At 32.4% G+C, this 26,188-nt stretch overlaps 2 protein-coding genes across 8 annotated transcripts; both read left to right on the top strand.

Annotated features, from left to right (window-relative positions):
* LOC148609636 (CCR4-NOT transcription complex subunit 4-like) lies at nucleotides 1-17,456 on the top strand. Of its 6 annotated transcripts, none has more exons than XM_088540597.1 (21): nucleotides 1-52; nucleotides 1,170-1,217; nucleotides 1,494-1,562; nucleotides 3,150-3,215; nucleotides 3,762-3,808; nucleotides 4,152-4,241; nucleotides 4,566-4,713; nucleotides 5,127-5,291; nucleotides 5,707-5,774; nucleotides 6,414-6,518; nucleotides 6,938-7,156; nucleotides 7,482-7,750; nucleotides 8,288-8,407; nucleotides 9,307-9,447; nucleotides 9,975-10,043; nucleotides 10,489-10,577; nucleotides 11,140-11,263; nucleotides 14,340-14,432; nucleotides 15,533-15,640; nucleotides 16,076-16,168; nucleotides 16,566-17,456. In XM_088540597.1, the coding sequence occupies exons 2-21, from the start codon at nucleotides 1,194-1,196 to the stop codon at nucleotides 16,574-16,576; spliced, it is 2,118 nt and encodes a 705-aa protein (XP_088396723.1). In that variant the 5' UTR covers nucleotides 1-52; nucleotides 1,170-1,193; the 3' UTR covers nucleotides 16,577-17,456. The 6 variants fall into 6 exon arrangements, with proteins under 6 accessions (XP_088396723.1, XP_088396722.1, XP_088396725.1 ...); XM_088540596.1 differs by having other exon boundaries at nucleotides 8,285-8,407; XM_088540599.1 differs by lacking the exon at nucleotides 9,975-10,043.
* A 4,637-nt stretch (nucleotides 17,457-22,093) lies between these two features.
* Nucleotides 22,094-26,177, top strand: LOC148609635 (17-beta-hydroxysteroid dehydrogenase type 6-like). Of its 2 annotated transcripts, XM_088540793.1 has the most exons (5): nucleotides 22,094-22,428; nucleotides 22,850-23,177; nucleotides 23,538-23,796; nucleotides 24,616-24,779; nucleotides 25,203-26,177. In XM_088540793.1, exons 2-5 carry the CDS (start codon nucleotides 22,862-22,864, stop codon nucleotides 25,421-25,423), a joined length of 960 nt encoding a protein of 319 aa, XP_088396919.1. In that variant the 5' UTR covers nucleotides 22,094-22,428; nucleotides 22,850-22,861; the 3' UTR covers nucleotides 25,424-26,177. The 2 variants fall into 2 exon arrangements, with proteins under 2 accessions (XP_088396919.1, XP_088396920.1); XM_088540794.1 differs by having other exon boundaries at nucleotides 22,331-23,177.
* Nucleotides 26,178-26,188: the final 11 nt, after the last annotated feature.

Below are 26,188 nucleotides of genomic sequence, written 5' to 3'. Positions count from 1 at the left end.
AATGCGCAAGAGCAATATTTCTGTCATCAGTATATTTCTGAAGGGGAAATTTGTAAGATTAAGACATAATACAAAATTATTTAAACTTTATTTTTATGTGAAGCAGTTCATAAGGTTATTTATTTAGAGATTGTCATATTTTTATGTGGATCATTCGTGGACTAATCTTCATAAATGGCCCGAATCGACGATACGCCCGTTCGATGACTGTTATAGTGAAGACTGGTTTCCCCACTTTCCAGCTTTCATTTTGATTAATATCCTCTGATTTGAACCACAAAATGGTCTCATGTCAGATGGTTGCATTGTCAAAATATTATACGTTTATTGTGTTCTCCTATTTCGACTAATATTTGGTGGTAATTACTGCAGTCTGTTGATATGTGTCTAATGGGATAAATGCCAAATATTTTTGTAGGAGCATCTTCCACATTCCCTCCTCTATTTAGCCAAAAAATGCATGTACTTAATCTAACAGGTAGATTTGAAGAGAATACAATATATTTTTACACATTTATTCACATGCAAATCATTAAATTCACAAGGTCACATACTTCAAACGTCAATTTTTTATAATTATGTAAATTATGAAGACTTGCATTGACATATTCTTGGTAATGAAAGAATTAGTGATTTGCCATTATTTGGCAGCAAAGGACTTCAGATTTTAGGTGGTTTACAATGTTAACCTGTAAGCCCCCTGGGGTTTTACACAAAAATAACATGTTTGCTGAATGATTTACAAATACAGAGAACTTCATAAACATCTAGAATTTTTACAAAATCATATGACTTTTCTTTCTATATACACATACGTTTATGTGATCTTCAAGGAGGGATGGTAAAATCTGTCTACAGAGGTTGTCTCCCATCATCTCAATCGGGAGATCTAACTCCCATTTTAAACATATAATGAGACCAGTGAAACCTGAAACTGTTTTGAAAAAAAAAACATATGTCCATATCCCTTATTTGTGTAGTGGCTGACTGGTTAAATCAAATCATAGTTGAATATTTCACATTGGCCCTTGTGACTTAATGTGATATCGTGAAAAATGGGGAAATTGTGGGAGTAGAACACTGTATATCATGCATGTTTTTCTCAGTGTATTGAACCTTAATATTTAACTCACTTCTGAACCTAATGAACTGGGATTTTTTATTAATAGGTTTTAATTTAAAGAGAAGATAAAATGGCTGGAGAGGAACAAGTAGAGGTATGTACACTTCTCATATTTAAAATTTGATCACCTGAGTGGCTTGGTTCTCTAGACAGGTTGGTATGACATTTGGTCACAAAAATGATATTTTCTGTGGCTTCATGGCAAAAATGATATTTTCTGTGGTTTCATGGCAATTATCTGATTGAATTTGAATGGATGTGTATTCTCATTGTATCTCTCATTTATTATCATGTTCAGTATTTACACTTCTGAAATTTTTATTATATAATAAGCATGATAAGAGTAATACATGAACAATATCTTTTTCAGTGTCCACTGTGTATGGAACCATTAGAAATTGATGATGTTAATTTCTTTCCATGTACCTGTGGGTATCAGGTAAGTAACCATTGTACCATAGTAACTACATGCAAGTCTAAAAACTTATTTGTTACTTTGTATGTATGATTTTAGTTACTGTATGTTATTTGTTGTGTATGTCTGTTTTCCATGTCGCCCCGTGCAGGTCCGGGTGTTAAAAGAATAGGCCTGCAACAGCCCTAAGCTTGTCGTAAAAGGCAACTAAATAGTGCTCAGAACCTTAGCTGGGGGCTAGGGCGCTCTGCCCACAGAGCAACTGGGATGTGTGCCCCAGGTGGTGGAATGGGGTACTCGTGGCATGTTACATGCTGGGGTTGTCAGTCTATAATACAGAAAACCTGACCACAAACCATAGTGGTGCACTGTGTTGGGAAAGATGCCACGTTCCTTGCACGTTAAAGAACCCTACTGTGGTATTTTTCTGGCGTAGGAACCATAGGGCTCCGCCACAGGAGGCTAAATTGCCCGACCCAACCCACCTCTCCCTATTTCCAGTGGCAATCAAAATTTGTTGACCCCATTGTCCTTGTGTCCCATCTCTTTTTCATTTCATCATCATTTCATGTTCATTTTATCATCAATTTCATGTTCATGGTCTGAATATAGCTGAAATATTGCTGCTCGGACATTAAACCCCAACAAACAACAAACAAACTGTTTTCCATGTCTGGTCTTTGTCCCAGGTTTACATTCTTTACATATACCACTATAACCTTGGTTCCCTTGATTGCTCTTTCTATTTCCATGTCTTGTGATAGACATATTACAGTACACCCCTGTTTTGACATGTTCAAAAGCAAAAGAGAAGAGACTGAAAAATTTAATAATAATAATGCATTAACACAAAGTAAAAGCAATTTAACATCTTTTTCTTTTTTTTGATACATGATTTTTTAATCCAAGTCAGCTGGTTTTCTTTGATTGTCTAAGTAACTTCAAATATTTTACGTTGTTTTGGAAGTTAAGCAAGTGAGGTCTACATTATTTTCTGATATAATTTGTATCTTTTTGGTTGTTCGTTTGTTATACATGTTGTATTGTTTTGGGTTTCGTTTTTTTTTTTTCTGAAGTGTGCACTTTCGAGCCAGCATACACGAACAGATGGTTTTTTTTATAGTCTACAACCATATTTGGCAAGTGTTTATATGCTAAGGAAAAATTCAAACATCATACATAGCACTTTTTTATGGGTAGTGACATTTAGAAATTTTTTATGATTAAATACTGGGGAAAAAGACCTAGAATTAAATTTGGAAAAATGCATTGTTTTATTCACTTTCCTGGAGGGCCTGATCTGAAAAAGTAAATATGAGAACAGTGTCATATAAGTCGAATTAACATCAAAATTAAAGATTTATTCACTGACATTGTCCAATGGTCAATGCTAATTTGCACAATATCTTCAGCACTGGTAATATGGTAATGAGTTCTTGTAGTAACTAAGGGACTTTTGATAAAATGTGACAGTTTTTAGTGGCTGAGAAATTTCAACTAATTGTGTAGTAACTGTGGTTATTACATCCCAGAACAGTAAGCAAATACATATTATTTTTATGCATGTTAGAAATTAAGTTACAAAATCAAGTGTAAATTGTTCATTTACAGATTTGCAGATTTTGTTGGCATAGAATCAGAACAGATGAAAATGGTCTTTGCCCAGCCTGCAGAAAGGTACAGATAAATAATTAATGCCATACGATCACAAACTAATTTCTTTTAATGTAACGGTTGTTTTCATGCTTTTATTGAAACAATCTGACATATTTATGGCAGTCCCATCAAAACACATAAGGAAATGGGAAGACACTTTTTTTTTAATTTATACATGAATGGTTGTGTTACTTATGACACTTTAATATTAAACATATCAGAGGGAAACTTGTCATTAATTATTCTGACAAATTTGCACAAATTTTTAAGATCAGATTACTTTCATTTAAGTCATTATTTTCTTGAATTTTGGTAACATTGCAGCTAGTTAAAATTTTCTGTCAATTAACTTTTCTTTTTCTGCATTCCATAATGTCAAAGCTCTTGATAAATTTAATGAAATGTATAATTGGCTTAAAATTGCTTCCCCAGCATCTTAAATGTTTTATTGGAACTGCTCTCTCCAATGTGCATTTGACAAGACTTTTGAACATTGATCTCTAAAATGAGAAATGATCTCTTAAGACTACTAATATTATAAGTAATTTTTTTGGGGCTTTTTTGTAGCAATATCCAGAAGATCCTGCGGAGTTCAAACCATTGACAGAGGATGAGTAAGTAGTGGTTAATGTTGAAGATATATGCTATACTTCTAGGGTCTATATGAAACATATATGACAATATTAACTTTTCAATTAAAATTTCCATGAAATGTTACAATAGATTTGCATAAATCGGAAGTGCTTTTTTTATCCAGCCTTGATTCATGTCCAAACAATCCTTAATTACTTAGAAAAGGTGTAGAATTGTTTCAGTTGATATTTATACTAACATTTATTATCAAAGTTTCTAAATCATTTACCAGAAGTCAATTTCACTGAAGAGGAAATTCTATCCAAAACATGTAATGATATTTTGACTACTTGGATGCATAGTTACTTTAAATTTATTTATTAGACTCCAAAGAATAAAAAAGGAAAGAAAGCAGAAAGATCTTCAAAGAAAACAGAAGGCTGCAGAAAACAGAAAACATTTGGCAAATGTCAGGTGAGGTTTTAACATAAAAAGATGTCATTTTTAGTTTATTAGGGAATTGAGATGTTCAATAACTTCAAACATGTTATGATCAAGTAAATTTTCATGTATGTGTAATGATATATAAGAAATTAAGGTGCAGGCACAGTTTTTGTAATTTAAATTTTCTGTCATAAAAAGTTACATTTCTTTAGGTCCAGATTTTATAATTAGGCTTCTTTTTTGTATTGTATATTTACTTCCTCTCTAATGTTACCTCATTGTAACTTGGGTCTAATATATTGAATACTATATTGAAGATGGCAATGACTTGACATTGATTTTTTTGGTTTGCAGAGTTGTACAAAGAAATTTGGTGTTTGTTGTTGGGTTGTCTAAAAAGTTAGCTGACCCAGAAACATTGAAGAAACATGAATATTTTGGAAAATTTGGGAAAATTCATAAAGTTGTGATAAATCAGAGTACATCTTATGCTGGTGCCCAGGTTTGTTTATTTGTTAGTCTAAAAAAATACTTATTGTCTGTTTATTTATTTTGATGGATGTTTGTTGTAAAAAACTAGAAGAGAAAAAAAATGATGGTTAGTCCCTATTTAAAAAAAAATCATACTGTTGTTTTTTATTTGAGTTATGGTAGTTAATTTGAATCAGTAAATACTTATATAGAGGTCACAGATTTGATACATGTTTATGCAAAATAGATGGCAAATTTTGAGTATTTATTGAATAGAAATTAAAATACATATTACCAGTATGTAAGGTTTAAATAGCCTTCAATGCTGCAGTGATATAATTATTCCTTTGAAAGCACTGTAGTCCCATCTAATAGATTTGATGTAAACATCTGACTTATTAATTTAGTCTGTTTCTGTGTAATGAGTCAATATTTTCTTTTTAGGGTCCTAGTGCTAGTGCTTATGTCACTTACAATAAATCAGAAGATGCATTAAAAGCGATTTTAGCTGTGAACAATATACACATAGATGGTCGAACGCTGAAGGCATCACTAGGTACTACAAAATATTGTAGTCATTTTTTGAAAGGTTCCCAGTGTCAGAAACAAGTGAGTATAGTTGAACATTGAAGTAGGTTGATGACTAACTTTCATATTAAGAAATTAAATTTATCATACACAATTTGCAGGTTTATAATTCACAAGTTGTGATGCATTTGATTTAAAGGCAGATTGTAAACCCATATAATGAGAACTTACATGAGGTCTTACAAATCTCTAATTTGACTATCTGACCCTACATTATACATGCTGTTTATTTTCAAAATTAAATATTCAACATTGTTCTCCTTTTATGGTTTATGGTAGTAAGCTTTTGAAGGTCATATCAAGAGTCTAATACAGCAATTAATAAAAGAAATGTATTGAATTGCCATTCTGTTTGTAATATTGTCAGTGTTTGTGCCCTTATGTTTGGCTATTAAATTTTGTTACCAATTACAAGTGAATCATTTTAAACTTACAGGATTGTATGTATTTACATGAACTCGGTGAAGAAGCTGCTAGTTTTACCAAAGAAGAGATGCAGTTAGGGTAATTATAGATTTCAATTAAAATTGATACCAGGTTTTTTGCTGATATGTATTCCATTTCAAGTGTGAAAGACTTGTTTGTTGATAATAACACTGAGCAGTAGCAAGGTGTGAAATATCCAGGGCTTTCAAAAATATCAGGAGTACCCAGCTATAAATCTTAAGAGTAGGTGGATACCTATCCATATACTTCAATGCTAAATTTGGTTAAATATGCTGCAACAGTTACAATATAATTGTAGGACTTCAAAATAGCTACCTGCCACCTACTTGTGAAACTATTGAATATCAATAGATATACAGAACTATAAAATGTAAAATTTTTAGGCAATTCTTATTTATAGATGGTCAGTATATTTCTATTCAAACATCACATGTTAACAAAACATGCTATTAGCAAGTACAATTCAAATTTTCTTGTGTATTTATTTTTTTCATATCATAAGCAATAGTAATCGATCAACTGTCCATGATGCTAACCATTGTATGAGGTATATGGGACTTCATTGAACAGTTTAAATTTACTAATAGGAAAATGTGATCAGAATATTTCATTTGGCGCCTAATAATGGATTCTCTTATTGTTACCTTGTAGTTATTCAAATGATTTATTTATTGAATGTATGAATTTTTACTTCAGGAAGCATCAAGAATATGAACAAAAGTTACTAGAGAATTACATGAACATGCAGAATTCTGTGAACAATCATGTAATTCAAACCAGCAGTAAACCCATTCCTACAAGGTATGTACTGTACGAATTATGTCCCTCCTAATTTTTGTAAAGACTTTCAAAGCTCAAGGGGTATATAGTTATCCTTATGTCAGTTCAAAATACATGGTTTCCAAGGTACGCTTGAGACATGTAAAATGCTCCATAAATCACTGTACTTTGTACCAAAAAATACAGGTCATACAATAATTTTGTGTCTTAATTGTGAATAAGAATTAATTCATTTTTTTTTATTTTGAGTGAGTAGTATCTTCAATCACTATTTGAACAGTACCCAGGTTTTCTTAATTGTAAAGCAATAACTGTTGTAAAAAATGCTATATTGGATATCAAATTCAACTGACATCTCTTCAAAACTTTTTGCTGAAACATATGTGAAATACCTATTTTTTGCAACCTAAATATTTCATTTGCCCTTTTTAATTTCTCAGAAAGAAAGATACATCACCACTGACAGTGACAACGTCATCATCTCCTGAATCGCAGGGAACGCCTCCTACAATTATGTCCAATCATAGTCCTGGTACTCCTCCTGGTAATAAAGATGCATGGCCATCATTACAGACCAAATCAAATAATAAAACCAAACAGATAGACAACAGACCTAATGGTAAAGTTAGAACAAAGTCCGAAGAAGAGTCAGAAAACAGGTAAAAAGGTTTTTTTCCATCTTCCATTCTGAAACATTTGTTTTAAAATATGAGATGAACTTGTACATGTTATTTTATCAAATGAAACCTTACTAATTTATTATTTATTGTTTATTTGCTGTTATTGTATTGATAGACAAAAAGTTACATGTTTAAGTAATAAAAATTAAGAGATATACATGCACATATTTAAGTTATACTAAATTGTCTTCTTTCATTTGATGTGCATATTACTGGGTTTACACTATGACAATGCATTACAGAGGAAACATTGGATAATTAACGGCCATCCATATAATAATTGATATAATTTTTATTATTTTAGTCCGCCATTAACAGACCGATTTAACAGTAGTGGAAACAGTTCACAGTTAACAGACAGATTGAACGGCACACACAGAACAACAGACCCTCAGCATACATCACCTCCTCAACAAACTACAAAACCACTTGGGCAACCACGCATTGTCAATTCGGGGGTTCCTGGGGTAAAAACAGTTGTTTTTGATAATCCTGCCCAGAGTCTTTCATTATTTAGTGGAAATGTCTTCTATGGCAACAGAAATCAGAAAGTTCCAGTTCCTACACAAACAGGTATGTGAATGGCTGATTGGTATAAATCTATTAACTTCTTCATCTCATTTTTACTGAACATAATGTACATATACTTACATCCTAAGTTTTCTTGTCAAATCATTTGTGCAGATTTTTCAATCACCTATTAAATGTTGCATAACTGAAATTATATAATACGTTTTTATATACATGCACTTGTACGAAAAGAAATTAAGTAGCAAAATGCGCAATTAAGGTAGATTTACATATCTGAATGAGCACTTGTATGAAATTCACTACCTGTGAATTAAGGTCAGGGTAAATACATTTTGTGACTCCAGATAGCTGCTTTAAGTATATTTACAGAGGTAAAAATTAGGACATACAAGCTGGTAGCCCAGACCATATTTTTATTTAATATTTTCTATATGTTCAACTAAATTTTACCAAAAAAATTGGTAGCCGAGCTCAAAATCTTGTAGCCATGGACTTCTGAGCGACAATTAATTTTTATCCCTGATTTGCCCATGCAGTTTTGTTGAAGTAGCATTTGTTTGATTATTTTTTTGACAGAAGTTCCTGAGATACCACCTACTACAGAAATTTCTGAGTCACTACAGGTATCTAGTTGTACAGACTGGCAAGCCGCGTTTGGTTTTACATCAAAATCTCGTGAATCACAGGATGATGATTTAGGTAAAAAATATTGCCTTTTTGTACTCGGTGTATTCTCAATAAAAAAAATCTTAAAGTAGCTTTATGACTGTCTATACAGTACTATTTTCTGAGTTTAGGACGAAAATCCACTCAGGTTTGTAAACAGTCCTAGTTTTCGGTATCTCCAGAGAATTGAGGACCATGTAGTAATGTCCATGTTTTATAATGCCCTCCTCTACATGGAAAGTAGACATAGTTATATTGTAGTAAGCAGTATGACAGTAGTCCGTGTTGATAGATAATCTTACATATACATGTTACTTTCAATTGTACTTCCTTGACACTTTCCCATAAAATTGTCGTTGACTACTGTTTACCTTGCAGGAGTATTGAATGAGCATACTCAGGAGAATTACAAAAAAGGGTATCTTTAAATGGTTTATTTTTACAAGCTATAATTATTGCTATTAACAGGGATGATCTTTTTTGCTTTTTAGCGGAATTCTGTTAATTGAAATCCAGATTTTACTGTTAGGTTTCTTTTTTTACTGTTTATTTATTTCCGATTTTACCAACTACTGCTTTGTTTGATGACCTCTTAAAATTATCCCTGTTTTTAGATAATTTCAATTAATCAGGGTGGGTTTAAAGATAAATGCGTACAGATTCAGGGGTTTCAGATTCTCTTTTAAGTGTTGAAGTTTCAGGACTTTTTTGCATCCTAAATAAAAAGTGGACTAGATGGAAATAAAGGTCCACAATAAAGAGTTAATGTTCTGTATAGTAGATCCAGTACCTATGTTAATGAAATATCAGTGATCTGCTTCAGAAATTTGGGGTCCTGGACCTCAGACTTATGCTAATTTGAACCCCTTAAATTTGGTAATTAGTGGCCAAATATCTTTACTTTTTGTACAATGTATGTTTGTCTGTTAAAGGTTTTGATCCATGGGATGAGTCATCTAAAGGTCTGGCAGATTTACTTGAAAAAGAAAACATTACAACAAATGTAAATCACCAGAACAATACTCAGAGATTTGATCAGAGACAGTCACACGCACCACAGAATCTTCCTCCAGGTAAATACATATTATATTGGTCTATCAATAACCCATCACTAACTACCTATGCTTGTCCATAAGGTAGATTTCTGTTGGAATTTACAATAAAAGCATTCCAAGTTACCCTTAATGAAAATGGTCAAAATTTTACAATCGCTATCCAAATTTCACTTCAAACAAATTGCTGACTTAATTGGTTACTTTTATTTTTAAACTCCAGCTTAATTATGATAAAACTGACTATCCAAAAAGTTTTATTTTTCAATATCCCATAGGTTAGTGAAAACAAAAATTGATGAACATTTACAGAATCCTATGTTCTTGACAACAAAACTTGGACCTTATAATTATGTATATTGATGTATTTCCTTTATTTCAGTCATTGTATTTATTAACCAGTGTAAATGTTTTCCACAAAGTTAACGTTATGTATTACAGTAAATTGATTAAGATTATATCATCTCAATAAACTTCAGGATAAATACAGACAAAAAGTAGAAAGCATACACGCATAGGTCTTAAGACTGTATTGGGAAATGTTTCAGGTTTTACGTTAAGTCACATACAACAGCAACATCAAAGACCGGTACAGCATCCAGCCTTCCTACAGAATGGTATGACATGTTTTTTGCTGTAAAATAACATTTAAAATTTGTTTTAAATCTGTTTAATATGTGTACGTTGCTGAAATTGGTGTATCTGATGAGAACAGTGGGGATCTGAAAGTGAAAATGTCCTGTGTGGTGGGGTGTGACATTGTTTAGCTTTATAGTTAAATACTCTGATTTTGGGAGGACAATTATTTTGGCATAAATGTTAAACAAAGTCATATAAATGACAAATTTTAATGTATTTAAAATATAAGGCAGACTTTACATGCACTTGGTCAGTTTGTTTTCTTCTCTCCACTGGCATGTCAATAGGTATTAATTTTAATTGATGATCAAGTTGCATGTTGATAAGCCTTCTTGAAATTCTCAAATACACCAATACAAATTGTATTACTGCAATCATAATTTTGTCTCTAGTTTCTTTGAAATTTTGTGTATTTGTTTTCAGATCTAGTCGGCAGTAGGATGATGGGCTTTTTACAACCCAACCCTTCAATGATGTCAAACAGAAGAGAACAAACACAGACCAGCTCACAGGTAAAATATATCTAGTAGCATTATTTATTACACCACTTCTAGCAAAGTTTTCCAGGCATATAGGAACATCCTTGTGATGTCAACTACTCCTGAACTGATAATACTATATATGGAGGTTAGGATGTCATATGTAGATGTGTATGAAAATAGTCTTCAACATTTTATTAGGTATGCCAAATTGACCACAATCTTTAAGAAGTTAGATGGTGATGGTAAAATGACAAAGCCAATAATATTGGTTGTGAACTTTCAAGGGTTCAGGTTGTTAGGGGTTTTTTTTACATTTAACTTGGCATTGGAGAGAAACATAACCTTAAAAACAGTTGTGTAAGGATTATCCACTTTTCCATTGTTTCCAGTTATATTTTATTGTTTGATTCACTGCCAAAATAAATTTGATCTGGGTTAGTTCTGGACTGTACTTATAATGCATATAGAATTACACGAGCAAATTTTAGCAAGTGGAAGTAATTTCTTCTAGCAAAGTAGAACTTTAACTTACATTTAGTAAGTATTTACCCTTTAATTCCAGCTCTGCATAGAATATTTTATTTAATTTCAGCATCCTGAAACATATAACAAAGACTGGCAGGATGGTCTTAGGGCATTATTACCAAATATAAACATAAGCTTCGGTGGTCCCCCACAGTCAAATGGTAATACACAACAAAAGTCAACACAAAACAGTAAGTTTGGTGCATGTCAAGAGCTACAATATTTCCTTTTCATCATAAACACCTGCCATTAAAGTATATATGATATGTAGCAATTGAAGAAAGCATGATGGAGATGCATGAATGTTGCAACTAAATATATACAAGAGCATTCTGTTTTTGAATCATAAGAGATTAAAATGGGTTTGATAGTGATAGGTCATTTCCAGTCTTAAATGACTTCATTTGTAGAAGAAAAATGGTTTTGGAAGTCAGTTAAATGCCAGCTGTTATTTATGCCATTTCAATAAAGTACTTTGATAGGTATGATATGGAATGTGTTTAATAATGAGGGTCACTCTGCATATTTATTGTCAGCTAAGGAAGTTTAGAGTTATGATTAGCTGATGGTTATTTGTACATAACTACTCTTTTATTATTCACTTAATTTGTCAAAATGATGGGGATTAGATTATTCAAGATGTTGCCATACAAGTCTTCATACAATATTAATACAAAAACATATCAGGACGTACTTTTAGCCAGCACAGATATTTAAAATTTCTTCTGGATTTCTAAGTGGTTGTAAATATTAAAGAAATAAATGTCTACAGTCCTCTGGGTTGATTTCAGAAAAAATCATGTGTTAAATTGGTTGTAAGTTATTAGGTCACAATACACTTTTCTTGAAAGGGAAAGACCACCTTTGCATTAAGTTGAGCTCTTATGATAAGTCATACCCACTTAAACAAAAATAAGTAACCTTTAATGCAAAATGCGCTTTTATAAAATGCTCGAGGCTATGCAAAGTTCGAAATCCTTGAAATATAAGGGGATAGCCATCTTGCAGAGCTCTCCTATCTGAAGGAAGATCATAGCCAGATTTTTATTGATTTTCCCCGATAGGTTCCGATTGGCTTGTGACGTCACTAAGTCGGTTTGGTTCTGATACAAATACTGCAAATAATATGTAAACAAAGAATATTCCGTAAATATTTCTACGATCATGTTTATCTAATCACCAAAACACGATGACTTGTCAAGCTTACAGTTGCACAAATGATAAAAGAGAAATGTTCTAAAAGGTTTTTTTTACAGGCAACATGAACATTCTTCGGAAGTAGCCATACGATTTTCGTTACAAATACTAGTCATCTGTCTGCAAATCCCGTTGTTCTTCGATGATGTCTGACATTTGCTTATACATGTTGTGCCTCAATCTCTTCTATTTATTTTGGGTTGAAATTATAGGGGAAAAGTCCAAAATTGGCAATTTCTTCTGACATCGTAATCAATTACTTTTTACTTTCACTTTACAAACCGACTCGGTGACGTCACAGTTCAACCGGTCATGGTGGCGCCCATAGGCATGGGAAATTCAAATTTCCTAATTATAAATCTCGATTTATTAATTAAGAAAAGGAATTAATTTGTTTCAATTTCATTTTTATGAATATTGAACAGATTACTTTCGATATTTATGACGTTCACAACAACATGGTCTTTCCCTTTAATAACACCATAGTCTACAACAAATTTTAAACTTGCAATTTTTTGGGAAACCGACAGCTGATTTTCATCTGCATTTACTGATCAAGATTTTACTCTCATAAAGTTTTTTTTCTTTTTCTGTTCATTGAATTCATATCTCACTAATATATCAGTATGTAGCAGTTATAAACTGATATTTTAGTTTCATGTCTAAAGAAAATAAGTGACACTAACATTTATGGATTTCATACCATATATTAAGAAACATTGATGCGTCGCCTCTTAATATCTGTGTTCTAGGATTTTTCAGAAATTGAGGTTTCCTGGGGAAAAATCCACATAAAATCAACTTGCCACAGGAAAGTGTTACCAAGTACCTAACTTTCCCTGACCCAAATTCACTTGCCCCAGGTAATGGGAAATAGGAATCCTAGAACACTGGATATATATGATAGTTCTTTGCTTAACAAATTCTACTTACAATACACATGTCAAATTGTGGTTTAAAGGCCGTCTTGAGCTATTGTAAAAGAAAATGATTTTAGAAAGGCAAAAAACAAGGAAACTACAATAAAATAAACTATTCCTCTATATCTGAATCAGATAAGTGTTTGGTAATTTTGTTGTTACCCTTATTAACAAAATTTGTAAGCTTGAAACATTGTCTTAAACCTTGTACATACAATAGCAGCGTGTTTACACAAGAGAAGTCTTTGTTGATGATGAGATTGTAGATTGCACTATAAACAACACTTGCTGAATACACAGTTGTCATGTGTCACATGAGACTTTTCAAAATATCTCTTCCATTATGGCATCTACTACATAGGAAGCCACAATAAACAGGCTATCATCCGTATTCTACTGTCAATCTTGCTCATTTATTGTGCTGTAGTTGGTGCAATGGTTAATAAGTTCATTATCTGAAAGCACAAAAAATTATCTTGATGCATACATGTAATTTGGTATGGGAGGAAAAAAGATCTTAAATCTATTTGCATTGGATTGATACTGCTTTCAATATTAATCTTGCTGAGTTTCAGAGTCATTTAAAACCTGTTGAGGTAGAATGTTGTCCTATGTTATACTAACATATCCGACTGATATAACTCTGATCACCTATCTTTGAACAGTCTTTCTAGTTTGAATAGCTGTCCATTATGCCAAGTATTTTCATGTAGTTATTGTAAATGTACCAAAAAAAAAAGCTTTGAATGAATGATATTAAACATAACAGATTTAACTACCCTAAATATGTGTTTAGCGCTGTATGATGTTGATTGTTTTGTATGTATGTTTTTACATTTGTGAGTGATTTTTATGTTGCAGTCAGCTCCAAAGCTTTTGCCTATAATATTTATATACCCTATTGCTTCTTAAAGGCATGAAACCATACTATCCATGCATTATCAATTCATTATTTAAATGATCATTGGTTTTCAAATTCATTTATTAAGACTTTCATATTATCAATGTACTTGTAAATCATTTCATTTGAAATATCATAGTTCTTTTTTCATAGATTTGTTTATTATTTTTTTTCAATGGTTCAATATTTTAACTGATATTTGCGATCAGAATAAATTTTCCTGGAGTTGACTGTTCATAAATTTTGCAGACCACAAATCAAGACAGTGTATGACAAACAAGTTAGATGGGTCGAGGATGTTGTTTGATCCAGCCATTTTATCTTCAGGAACATTCTCAGATGGTTGGTATTCTTCTGAGTATATTAAATTTATCTGAACCTAAGGAAGTAATTTGTGATTGAATATGTAGTCCTTCCCGTGTAAAGTTTGATGGTTTCGTTTTGGGTTTTTACCCTTGAAGATTCTTATCTCTTTTAATTATTTTTGATGGTTAAATGATTTAAAATCTGTGCTGAAATATTTGTTTTTAAACTAACAAAACCCACAATTTTAATATTTTCCTCCCTCCCTTTGGCTTCACGTAATTAGCTGTATTTACTTCTGTAATGTTATGGGATAAAAGCTGTCTCATATTGAAATGCTTTCTTTCAGGTGAACTTAATCTTGTTTGTTAATAATTTTTTTGCAGAATAGCTAGTTTAGCTCCTTTCCATTATAATCACTTTATAAATCACAAAAAAAATAACTTCCATTGTTCCATTTTTTTTTTTTTTTTTTGTTGTTTTTTTTTTTTGGGAGGGGCATTCCTGTTTTCTGATTAGCCTGCTTTTGCTAGCTAACCCTTATTTAGATACATTCTTTTCACTGTTGTAATCCAGAGAAAAGTTATTTGTTTATTTACCTGACACAGTTGTTGTATGACATAGTCATTAATTTGGACTCAGAAAATATTACAAGTTGCTGACAAATGAATAAAGATTTCAATACCACTGGTCATTTTTAGTATCCATTTCATAACGAAAAGGAAGTTACAAGTGTTTACATACATTAAAGGTTTGTAGAGAAAGAAAACATTACTGGTCAAATTTATTTTTGAGTTTGACAATATAAAGTTGTTTTACAAGCCTATTACTAAAATTTACTAATGAAATACTGTTAAATTTTCAAAGAATTGTTCAATTTGTTTTTGATATTGTTTTGTAATTGTTCAGAGATTGTAGTGTTCTTTAGAATTTCATGACTTAAAATATCTCCCCTTGAGGTACCACAACATAAAACATGTACATTGTATGTATCATTTTGTTAGTATTGTGTGTGTTGCTTCTGGCATTTTTAGGTCCAAGTCCAGTTTTATCATGTTTTTTTTTCTTTTTGTTTTATTTTTCTCTTTGAAGTTAAAGTTGAATTGATATATGTTAATGAGTTCCTTTTTTCTACTCAGGTTCAGATTGTCCTCCACATTGGTTAAAGTCTATCACACAATTAACAGAATTAGAAGGACAGAGCCAAAATCACAGATTGCCATTTGTACAACAGTTTCCAGTCAGAAGTAAGTATACTGATATATCAAGTCAATTTACCTGGATAAAAACATATAAATCAAAGGCAAATATACCACAAAAAGTAATTTTGATTTTATTTTGAATTCAAATAAAGATTACTATGTTAAGAGCTCTTTAGTGAAGAGTTACTTTTGATATCTGCGGAAGAAATAGTGGACATTAAAGATACATGTAATAAAAACTTAGGTAAAACCCTATTTATTTTCAAAGCTAGATAGGAAAAATCCACATTGCCCTTGTTCAATTAATTCTGTTCTTTCATATCATCTTATTCTTTTGTTGAGAGTTATACAAGTTTGAGATAAACTATTCCTACATGAAGTGTACCTGCTGTATTATTTAAGAGTTTGACTGATTTGACATGTATTTGTATAATTAGTCATTAGATATCAGCTACATTCTACTTTGATTACTTATTTTAGATTCTGGTTGGCCCACACAGACACAGAATCCTCCTCCAGGTTTCCAGACAAGACCTCCCACACAACATCCAGAACCACACAAAATCTCTGAAGGTATGTACAGCAATCTTTTATTGTACCTTTCACATTTAATAAAAATTCTATCAAATGTTGAAGAAGTCATAAAAAGGCAATTTTCTGTGCTAATTCATTAAGCCCCATCCCCTACCAATTTTGTATGGAATAACAATGTAAACTAATGAATTCCAGTTTTATGTTAGGTAGAAAGTAACATCTTCAATGCTTTTTGTAATCCATGTACATTAAAACCAAAACAGGAATTTGATGGGCAATCATGATTGCCCTTATATTAGAAATGATTTAATATCATATTAAATGGACTATTTTTTTTTATCCGACCATGTTTAGCACAAAATGCATTGCTACTTGTGTTCATCAGAAATAGACTTATTATTCATCCTGTTAAAATATTTCTTTGATTTTTTTACAGGTTTGCAGTAACAGAAGCTAATAGACAATTCCCTGTGGTTGAAGTTTCTAGCCAGCATTATATCAACATCAGTCATGAAATTATAAAAAAAAACATTCACACATCTTGTCATGAAATACCTGTGGTAGAATATTTAGTCTGAAATGAAATGGCACATAGCCAGGGTAATACTGAAGTAATGCTACATTGGTAATGTTTCTTTTTCAGTTTTTCAGTCGACACTCTCTGCTTTGTTCATTCATGTACTACTGTGTATTTCTGATGAACGATTTTGTAAATTGCATGCTTTTATCACAACTATTGTTTACCATCTTATGATTTACATTAACAATCATTTGAATTGAAATGATTGAACTTATAACTATTTTAATAGTTAGACTAATTAATTTGTACTAGCATGTTAAAGATTTGGAACTTTGTATCATTTAAAATTTTATTTTTTGTTATGTTAAGTTTTTTTTCATTAATGTTGATTAATTTTGATCAGTCAACTTCTCATTTTGTTTCATGGAATAGGATATTCAATTGCTTTTGCCTTTTTCTTACAATTCACTGATCTTTCCACTCCTTCAAGAAATCAATTCTTGCTTGATCCTGGAAGTTAGAAATAGCTGGTTAGAGAAAACTCTCGAGAACCTTCAGTGATAGATTGTGTAGAGATTTTAAATCTAAAGATAGGACTACCGTTTTATTTAGGGAAGGATAATTTAGAACCTACTCATATTTTATTCATATGAAAAGTCATAATGAAATGCTGGTGGTTTTAAAAATGAATTTTACTAGTGATGGGTGTATAACCATGTATCTGTTGTGTACTTGATTCCAATAGCAAAAAAAAAAAACTATTGTTGATGGTTACAAAGGTGATGAAAATAAACAGATCAATTATTACTTCTGTCTTTTTATTTCTTTTTTATTTTTCATGCATTTATACACTACACAATGTAAATTATTAAGTACTGTATATTGAGTTTAATTCTTGGAACAAGGTATCGTTAAAAGTATAAATATGAAGCAACAACTTACAACTTAAAGCTGATCAAAATATTGTGTCATAATGACAGTAATAATATAGTGATCAAGAAAAGAGTGACTAATAGTGTTACTGTTTCAGTCAAATTAGACAAAACATGCGGGTATTCAAAATGTATTATTTATGCTAGTCTAAACAGCATTAAAAAATTAATCAATCAATCAATCTTTTAGACGAGTTGTATTTTATGTAATATATGTGCCTCTATGGTTCATACTTTACACAAGAACTCGAAAAGCTACCACCAATTTTTATGAAATTCTAGTGAATTGTTTTATTTCAACCATGTAAGCTCTGTTTCAATTTTAACAGGAGTGATTTTTCATTTTTGGTCTATAACAGGAAAATGCTTGCAGCAATGTCAATGAATTCTTGGTGAATTGGATATTTATATTTATGTGAGCAGAAAGCTCCTTTTCCATTTTTGTAATTTTCTTATTTTAACATTAAGAGCCGTGGAACTTATTCATAAAAAATGAAATTCCACTGTTTTTGAACTAAAACAGAAGTACTCGCACACATTCTCTTGAAACTTTGAAAAATATTTATGTAAGCCCCATTTCTTAAAAATTACAGTTTCTTGGTTTTCAACTTAAAGGACTTAGTAAACAAGAGGCTCCCAAAGAGCATGAATCACTCTAACCTTGCAAACCATGCCTATAACTAAGTAAAGGTATCATGCTTAGCATGAATCACTCTAACCTGGCAAACCATGCCCTATAACTAAGTAAAGGTATCATGCTTAGCATGAATCACTCTAACCTGGCAAACCATGCCCTATAAGTAAAGGTATCATGCTTAGCATGAATCACTCTAACTTGGCAAACCATGCCCTATAACTAAGTAAAGGTATCATGATTAGCATGAATCACTCTAACCTGGCAAATCATGCCCTATTAACTAAGTAAAGGTATCATGCTTTGTTAACATGTTTGGCCAAAAATTGCTTAAAAAGAGCATGTAATGCTGCAAGTTAACCGAGTACCTAAGGCAATGTAAAATGTTGGAAATGCCTTCAAAGTGTTTTTAGAAGCTCTTGAAAAAATATTGGGAGGGGTACCCCTATGCTGTTATTCAACTGAATCGGAGGGGCACAGCCCAGTATACATTTGCTTGAAAAGGATATAAAACGAAGTTAAACCATGACTACGACATTTTTATCATCACAATTCAATCCAGGAGAGTTGACAATATAAACCATCTATCGTTGAAATCAAAGCAAGTATTAAAAATAGTGGGAAAATGGCCATCCAGAATAAACTTTCGTCATCACCATTCAACTTAAAAAAAATATTTCCTAGAGAAACCAAAAATCAATGGAATCGAGCAACTGGTGAAAATGGTCGTAAAATGTCCGCCTAAAAACACGAGGCTCTCGAAGAGCCTGAATCGCACACCTTGCAAACCATACCCAATTAACTAAGTAAGTAACGGTATCATACTTCATTGCTATGTTTGACAAAAATTGCTGAAAAAGAGATATATTTATCGCTGAAATCAAAGCATGTATTAACAAGTACTATATTTCAAAAAGATAGCCGACGCAGTAAAATTTGTTTTCTTTTTACTCATAATTTTCTACAGTAACTCATGGCACGCAATTTCAATTTTCGATACAATTTTTTTACGCCACTAAGTTATCAGTATTTGGTTAATTGAGAAACAGAATCGCGATCAGGTGACTTGCGTTTCCATGGAAGGTCTTTAAGGTCAAAGAGTCAAAAGCGAAACTATACCGACTGCGTCGGGTAAATAGTGGGACAATGGCCGCCCAGAGCAATATTTGGTCATCACCATTCAACTTAAAACACCCACAGTTTCTTAGAGAAACCACAAATAATTGGAATATGAGCAACTGGTGAAAATAGTCGCTTAATTGCCGCCTAAAAACAATTTCAATACTGCCAGTCTATCAATTCAGAATATCATGTTTATCTTATGATAAGCTTTCCTTTGAGGAATAAATAGCCAAAATAAAGCAATAGGATTCAGCAAGTTGTACAGGTGAAAAAAGACAAAAATCTGTTTCATAGGCCTTAACTCCTACAACAGGCAACACATATTTTTGGAAACATCGACGAAGGTCCGTCTTCCAAAGGTGAACAATAAATTACACTTCATCAGAATTTTGCTAAATTCAACGTTTTGTTTTAGTTATTTGCGAAATTGTATTTCGACCCATATGTTCTATTGTTAGTAACAGTGGCCATGTATTTTTTGGTGGATCAAAAGTCCAAACGGTGATTTTGTGAAAGATACCATGAGAAATAATTGTATTTACTTTCATTAAATCTGTACAGTCGATTCTAAGGAGAAGATTTTTGAAAGTATCAACATCAAAAACAGCAAAATAAAAATAAAAAAAGGGCAATAACTCCAACATGGTCAACAGATTTTCAACCAAATTTGACCATAGATGGATCTCATCATGGCGAACACTTTTACGTCGTCTGAATTTGGTTAAACATAACAGTTTTGGAGATATAAGGAAAAATCTGCTGCCTGACCGCTATGTTCTATTTTTAGCAACAACGGCCATGTTTTTAACAGATCACAAATCCAAACGGTCATTTTGTGCCAGATACTCTAAGGAACAACCATATTTAGTTTCATACAAATCCATTCAACAGTTTCAGAGGAGAAGATGTTTGAAGAATTGTTAACGACGACGACGGACGCCAAGTGATGGCAATAGCTTATATGGCCTACGGACAGATGAGCTAAAAATCAATATTGCCAGTCAACTCAGAATATATGTTTATCTTATGAGTAGTTTTCATCTTCATTATTCTTCTATAGTTTAGGAAAAATTCAGAAGAAACCCAATTTTTATCCCGGATACCCTAAAGAAACTATTTGCGAGTCTGTATAAGTTATTGTAAGTATTTTAAGTTATTTGACCACTTCCTTCTGCAAAATTAAGGGTAAAAAAAAGTCTGGTAAACTTTTTATCATGTGTAAGATATTTAATTGCAATCAATTTCTGAACTGTATCAAGCTGTACTTTCTGTTCATCGTTTGACCTCTGCGGTAGTTTCCAGCTGCAGCATGTGAAGCATTTTCGAAAAAGTTTTACACAGGAGGTAAACATTAACAAAACATCTTAGATCCTCATGTGAATCAGCCAGTTGTTCTTTAAGAATTTCTACTTTTTTGAATAAATACGGAAAATTATACATATTATATTAATTATCTTATATATAAGAAAAGAGTAAACAACAATATTTCGTTCTACCTAAAACTTGCTTAATATTACCAGACTGTATATGTATTACTGATTACATGTACGAAATAAATTATCCAAAACAAAGGGTAATACTTTATTGTCAATTGAGCACCATCAGCCTATACAAAAGAAGAAATCTTTGCTGAACAGCAATAATGGAAGTTTGGACGGGATTACTTACACAGAAGTCGGTCACGGGGGCCAATTCTCGGGGTACTAATGTATATGGACTATATCACCTTATTGTTCTTTGATAAGTTCAATTAAATTTAGCTCTGCTCAAGTCATCAACGACTTTTTAGTAAAATATCAATTTTGTAACTTGCATGCATACAATTTAAAAATAATTTGGAAGTAACAAATTAACGAATTTTTATACAACTCACCAGATACCGCACAACTGAACAATTTCTGATGAGTTGCGTGTTCTGGTCACATGAACACCCCTTCCGCGTTGCGATGGGGACAAAAATAGGAATGACATGAATTTTTCAGGAGTTTTAAAATTGTGTTTCAATTTTTTTTGCGGGGGCGGGGAACTTATTATTACGCGTAAAAATCTTCAATATTTGGACTTTGACCTCTTTCGAATCATGCGTTGTTTATTTTTTACTTAATGTGTGTTTCAAATCAATTTCCCGGATACTATTTTTCGCGGGTTTCTGTCCATCGCAAAAATAGCGAAAATTAATACGTTTACTGTATATATTGCCACACCTTTTGCGTCTGTTCAAGTCGAAAACTTGTATTCGTGTGTGATTTGTTTGTTTGTTGGTTTTTGTATTTTTTTTTTTTTTTTGGTGTAGTCCATTCGCTGAATTGGTATATTTTTCGTTTCATGGGAATGTCAAATGCTGCAGCTTCTGGTTGTAGATCATCGAAATCACATACACATGCATACAATGTGCATTTTTTTCTATTCTTTACGACATTCGGTGATCCGATCTCCTTGGATTCTCATGAAACTGATATGCACCGTTAGGTTTCAATGTACTTTTAATTTATCATTTTGCTCTGTAATAAAGATCACGAAAATTGGAACCCCACAAATATTCCCTTCTCATTAATGATTTTCAAGAATTGCATTCAATAGTAATTTGAAAACGAAATCAAAACAAAGCAAACGCAAAAAAACAAAAAACAAAAAACAAAAAACAAAAAACAAAACAAAAAAGTACACACTCACAAATTGCAATTATGTTTGTTAAAATGTTTTTTTTTTTTTACGATCAACCTAAAAAAATATTAAGTGATTGCCAGAGATATATATCACCAGGCGCGGATCCAAGGACTAGCGTGCCGGGCGTACGCCCCCCCTAAATCGGTAAGAATTTTTTTTTCACCATAAGTTTCACCCCATAATATTTTTTTTGCCTTGTTTCCACGGCATTTAATTCAATTAACGCCCCCCAATAAGCTCAAATCCTGGATCCGCCCATGATCACAACAGCGAAGTCGTTATTTTTAGATCAAGGCTTCAAAGTTCATGGTTGGTTTATTTTCACATATAAATAAACATGAGGTTAATAGCCAGCTGTGGACATTTTAAATTCGGCCTGGTCACGCCATTTTGTGTTGTCTACACACTCAATCCAGCCGAATAGGTAAATACGTTTATGTGATTTTATTTTGTTTTATTTATTTATGCATGTGAACTCTCAACTTTCCTCTACTGTATATTTTGATAGCATTCTCACTACTCTATAAATTATTAGTGTTTACGTACATGTTCTATAGATAAAGGTTTTGATCGTCATGGATAGATGACCTAAAATTTTTGTAACTTTAGTCAATACTGGCCATGCACCCAATTAAGGTAACGCCCGGATCAGAAGCAAATGATTTTGCATGGTACATTAGAGTAGATCAGTGACTTGTAGAAATGTTCATTAGTAGGAGCATTTACGCTACTTCTTGGGGACAGAACTCGCTTCTGTTAAAGAACCATTTGCACGCATTTAAACACCTGTCCAGGTGCATCTGTCAGTCAAGATTTCCAAAGGTGCCAATGTTCATAAATTACAGCTAACCTGAGGAATGTGGGTGTACATTGCAGCCGTTGTGATTATATTGATAACCTACCGCTGGTTCAGGGAACAACAGAAACTTGGAAACTATGGTGATCGATACGTGCTTATTACTGGATGCGATACTGGGTTTGGAAATCTATTAGCCAAGGAGTTGGACAAGCTTGGTTTTAACGTCTTTGCAGGTTGCCTGACTGACAAGGGATCAAAAGAATTGGGTGATGAAACATCAAAGAATGTCACACCAGTGCTTCTTAATGTTTGTAGTGAAGAAAGCATCCGGTCGGCTTTGTCAGTTGTGAAATCCTCTTTGCCCAATGGGAAAGGTATTTAAGTTAAATAAATTCAGCAATATTTAGTTGCAGTGTGCATTGTACTTTTATTACTAGGAAATACGTTTAATGCCAGTGGGTATCCAAACTAAGACTGTACACACTGGTAAGCGGAAAAATAGGGTACACGACATTTATTGTACATTTTGTAGAATCAGTTGAATTTTGTTAACTTAAGACAATTTTCTTTTATCATTTTTGTATTTTCCCACTTATTATAAATATTTAAAATGTTGTGTTCTATCATGCTCAGACAATTCACAAGTATCTGATTCTATTTGAAACCTTTAGTTACAGTATTGTGCTGCCTTTCAATATCCCATTCTGTATCATGTCTTTTTACCTTGATTTCAGGACTTTGGGGTATTGTAAACAATGCGGGCATCTCTGGTCCACCATGCCCCATTGAATGGTGCTTTAAGGAAGATTATGAGAAAACCCTTGCCATAAACACCTTTGGTATGATTGAGCTGAACCGAATCTTTTTGCCATTAGTACTTAAATCTAAAGGTCGGATCGTTAACATGTCGAGCGTTGTTGGGAGGTACGCCATGGGGACGGCACCGTATGCTGTTTCTAAGTATGCCGTGGAGGCTTATTCAGATGTACTGAGGTAGTTATTAATTAATTTGATTTTATTTATTATCAAGCAGTGACATAAATTATTTTAGATTATTTATTCAAACACGTATGCATGTATTAAGTTCTTGGTCTGCTTATTTTAGTCTTTTTAGGACAGAAAAATCATGTCAATGAAATACTGTAGTAGTTGCCATTTATAAAAGAGAAAGTTTTGTGGTGATTAAAAACTCTATTCTTACCATGGTGCAGGTCGAAGTACAAGGTATGATGTTCAAATACAGTATAACAGTCTGTACAATAAATCTTGTTGTAGCCCATTTCATATTTTTGATTGGGAACTAGTCCCGTAGTGTAGTAGTATGTGGTGGCTCCAGTGACCAGAGCTATATAAACCCTCAGTTTGAATAAACACTGGTAGCTACATTGATAGTTACACAATTTATTCGGTAACTGTTACTTTATACTTCGTACTTTGTTGACATTTGATATTGTATAATTACTGTTTAGGAAGGGGGATCTTTTGAGAATCACTGAGTTCATATAGCCGTATATATTTTATTCCACTTTAAAGATATCTTATATAATTTATGAAATGATTTACACATTTTATAAGATCATCTCATATAATGTACACTTAACAAGATATACGATTAAATATATGAGATTTTCTGATACAGTATATAAGATAGCTTATAATGTTTATGAGATATCACATATAATATATAACATTTCTTACAAAGTACAAGAGATATGGAATAAATATAAATACGGCGTGCCATACGAGTCATGTTCTATGTCTATATTTGTTTTCTTTAAACGTTATATTAACGGGCGCTTGTATTTTTTACAGACTTGAACTGTATAGACGTGGAGTGACCGTCCACATTATTGAACCAGGGTATTTCATCACCAGCATTTCTGATCCAGATAGAATCTGTAGCACCTACATGGCTCAGTACAACAAAATACCTGCAGATCTCCAGAAATATTATGGTGAAGAGTTTGTAGAAGAATGTAAGTTAGTTATATGCTTTATTCAATCAAGTATTATTAAATGCTTATGAAAAATATACGGAACAGATGTCAACAAAAAATAAACAGCTTACACAGGTTTTGTTTTAATGTTAAACAAGTAAAAAAATCACACAAAAACTATATTGTTCTTGTGTCATCTCCTCTAGTTGGGCTATTGGGTCCACCTATAAAACAGAATACTGACGGGAGTATTATATCTAGCTAACGTTTTTTTTTTAGATTTTCTGATACATAAGAAACAAAATACCAAATCACTGAAACTAAATCAGGTCAATTAATATGTTTCATACAAGTTCAACTTTCGTAGTTATGAAATGCTGTTGGTTAAGGCGTCATGTTCATTCTTTGCCTCTATTTTTAGATGGTTAACCGATTATATATCAATAACTTATTTCATTACAGCAAAGACAATTTTAAGAAATGGTTTGACGAAGTTCTCCTCTCCTAAAGTTGAGCTAGTAGTGGATGCCTATGTACACGCACTTACTGCTAAATATCCAAAATACCGATATCTGGCGGGCAATGATGCTAAGTATTCGCTACGTTTATTGTGGAATTTACCCGAGTGGCTCAGTGATTACCTGTTGAGTAAATCACGACCCATACCAGTCGCTGAACGATGAGAGATCATGACCTGAAGGAATGTTTGGTCACATGTCATGACTCCTGGAGATAACATATAAAAGAAATTCAGGATTGCGATTATATACGATACTATATCAAAAACATTGTACAGGAATGTTATATTATCTGGTTTGAGCTATAATAATTATATATTTAAAATTTGTATATTCATAATTAGATCAAAAACATCAACTGTAGGTAATTGGTAAGGAACAAAGCTTTTTAAATAACATAAAGTGGGAATCGAAAAGATTAAGGTAGGCAATACCTAGTCGCTTTCCTATGGAATCCTGTTTTAGTTGAGTACATGATTTCAAGCTTATTTGTGTATAAGTACAAAATTCTGGAATATATGTAACTTAGGCATGGGCGAAAAAGTGGTTTCCAGGCTGTTATTTGCTTGTTTTTTTGCTAGAAATGTGCATATGCAATAATATTTATAACATTTACCAACGGGAGGAGCGTTCAAACCCGGACCCGCACCCCTGCCTAGCCTCTTACTTGTCTCCAAGAAGTATGTAATCGACAGTTAAAAGATTTAATGAGGCGTCTTTGAATAGACAGACAAGCGTTTAAAAGATGATTTCGACGCTGATTTTCAGCCAGTAATATACAATTGACAGAGATTATGACTGATTAAAATACTTGAGAATGTCCACTTAACTGCCGACGAAATTTCATTGACTCGTTTCCATGTTAATCTATAACCATAATTCTTGCTTAAACTGCAAATAAACAAGACAAAAAAGTAAATTATTGTTTAT

Source organism: Perna viridis, chromosome 8 (genome assembly GCF_037379345.1).
Source record: "Perna viridis isolate PV_CMFRI_1.1 ecotype Kerala chromosome 8, ASM3737934v1, whole genome shotgun sequence".
Classification (NCBI taxonomy): domain Eukaryota; kingdom Metazoa; phylum Mollusca; class Bivalvia; order Mytilida; family Mytilidae; genus Perna; species Perna viridis.
Note: the sequence above shows the minus strand (reverse complement) of the source record. Positions and strands in the feature narration are given on the sequence as shown.

Excerpts from the sequence above, each read along its gene's own strand:
- LOC148609636 (XM_088540596.1), top strand. The coding sequence starts at position 1,194 with ATGGCTGGAGAGGAACAAGTAGAG. Across the intron at positions 3,216-3,761 it reads TTTGCCCAGCCTGCAGAAAG|CAATATCCAGAAGATCCTGC; the intron begins GTACAGATAAAT and ends GCTTTTTTGTAG. Across the intron at positions 8,408-9,306 it reads ATCACAGGATGATGATTTAG|GTTTTGATCCATGGGATGAG; the intron begins GTAAAAAATATT and ends TGTCTGTTAAAG.
- LOC148609635 (XM_088540793.1), top strand. The coding sequence starts at position 22,862 with ATGTGGGTGTACATTGCAGCCGTTGTGATTATATTGATAACCTACCGC. Across the intron at positions 23,178-23,537 it reads CTCTTTGCCCAATGGGAAAG|GACTTTGGGGTATTGTAAAC; the intron begins GTATTTAAGTTA and ends CCTTGATTTCAG. Across the intron at positions 23,797-24,615 it reads GCTTATTCAGATGTACTGAG|ACTTGAACTGTATAGACGTG; the intron begins GTAGTTATTAAT and ends TATTTTTTACAG.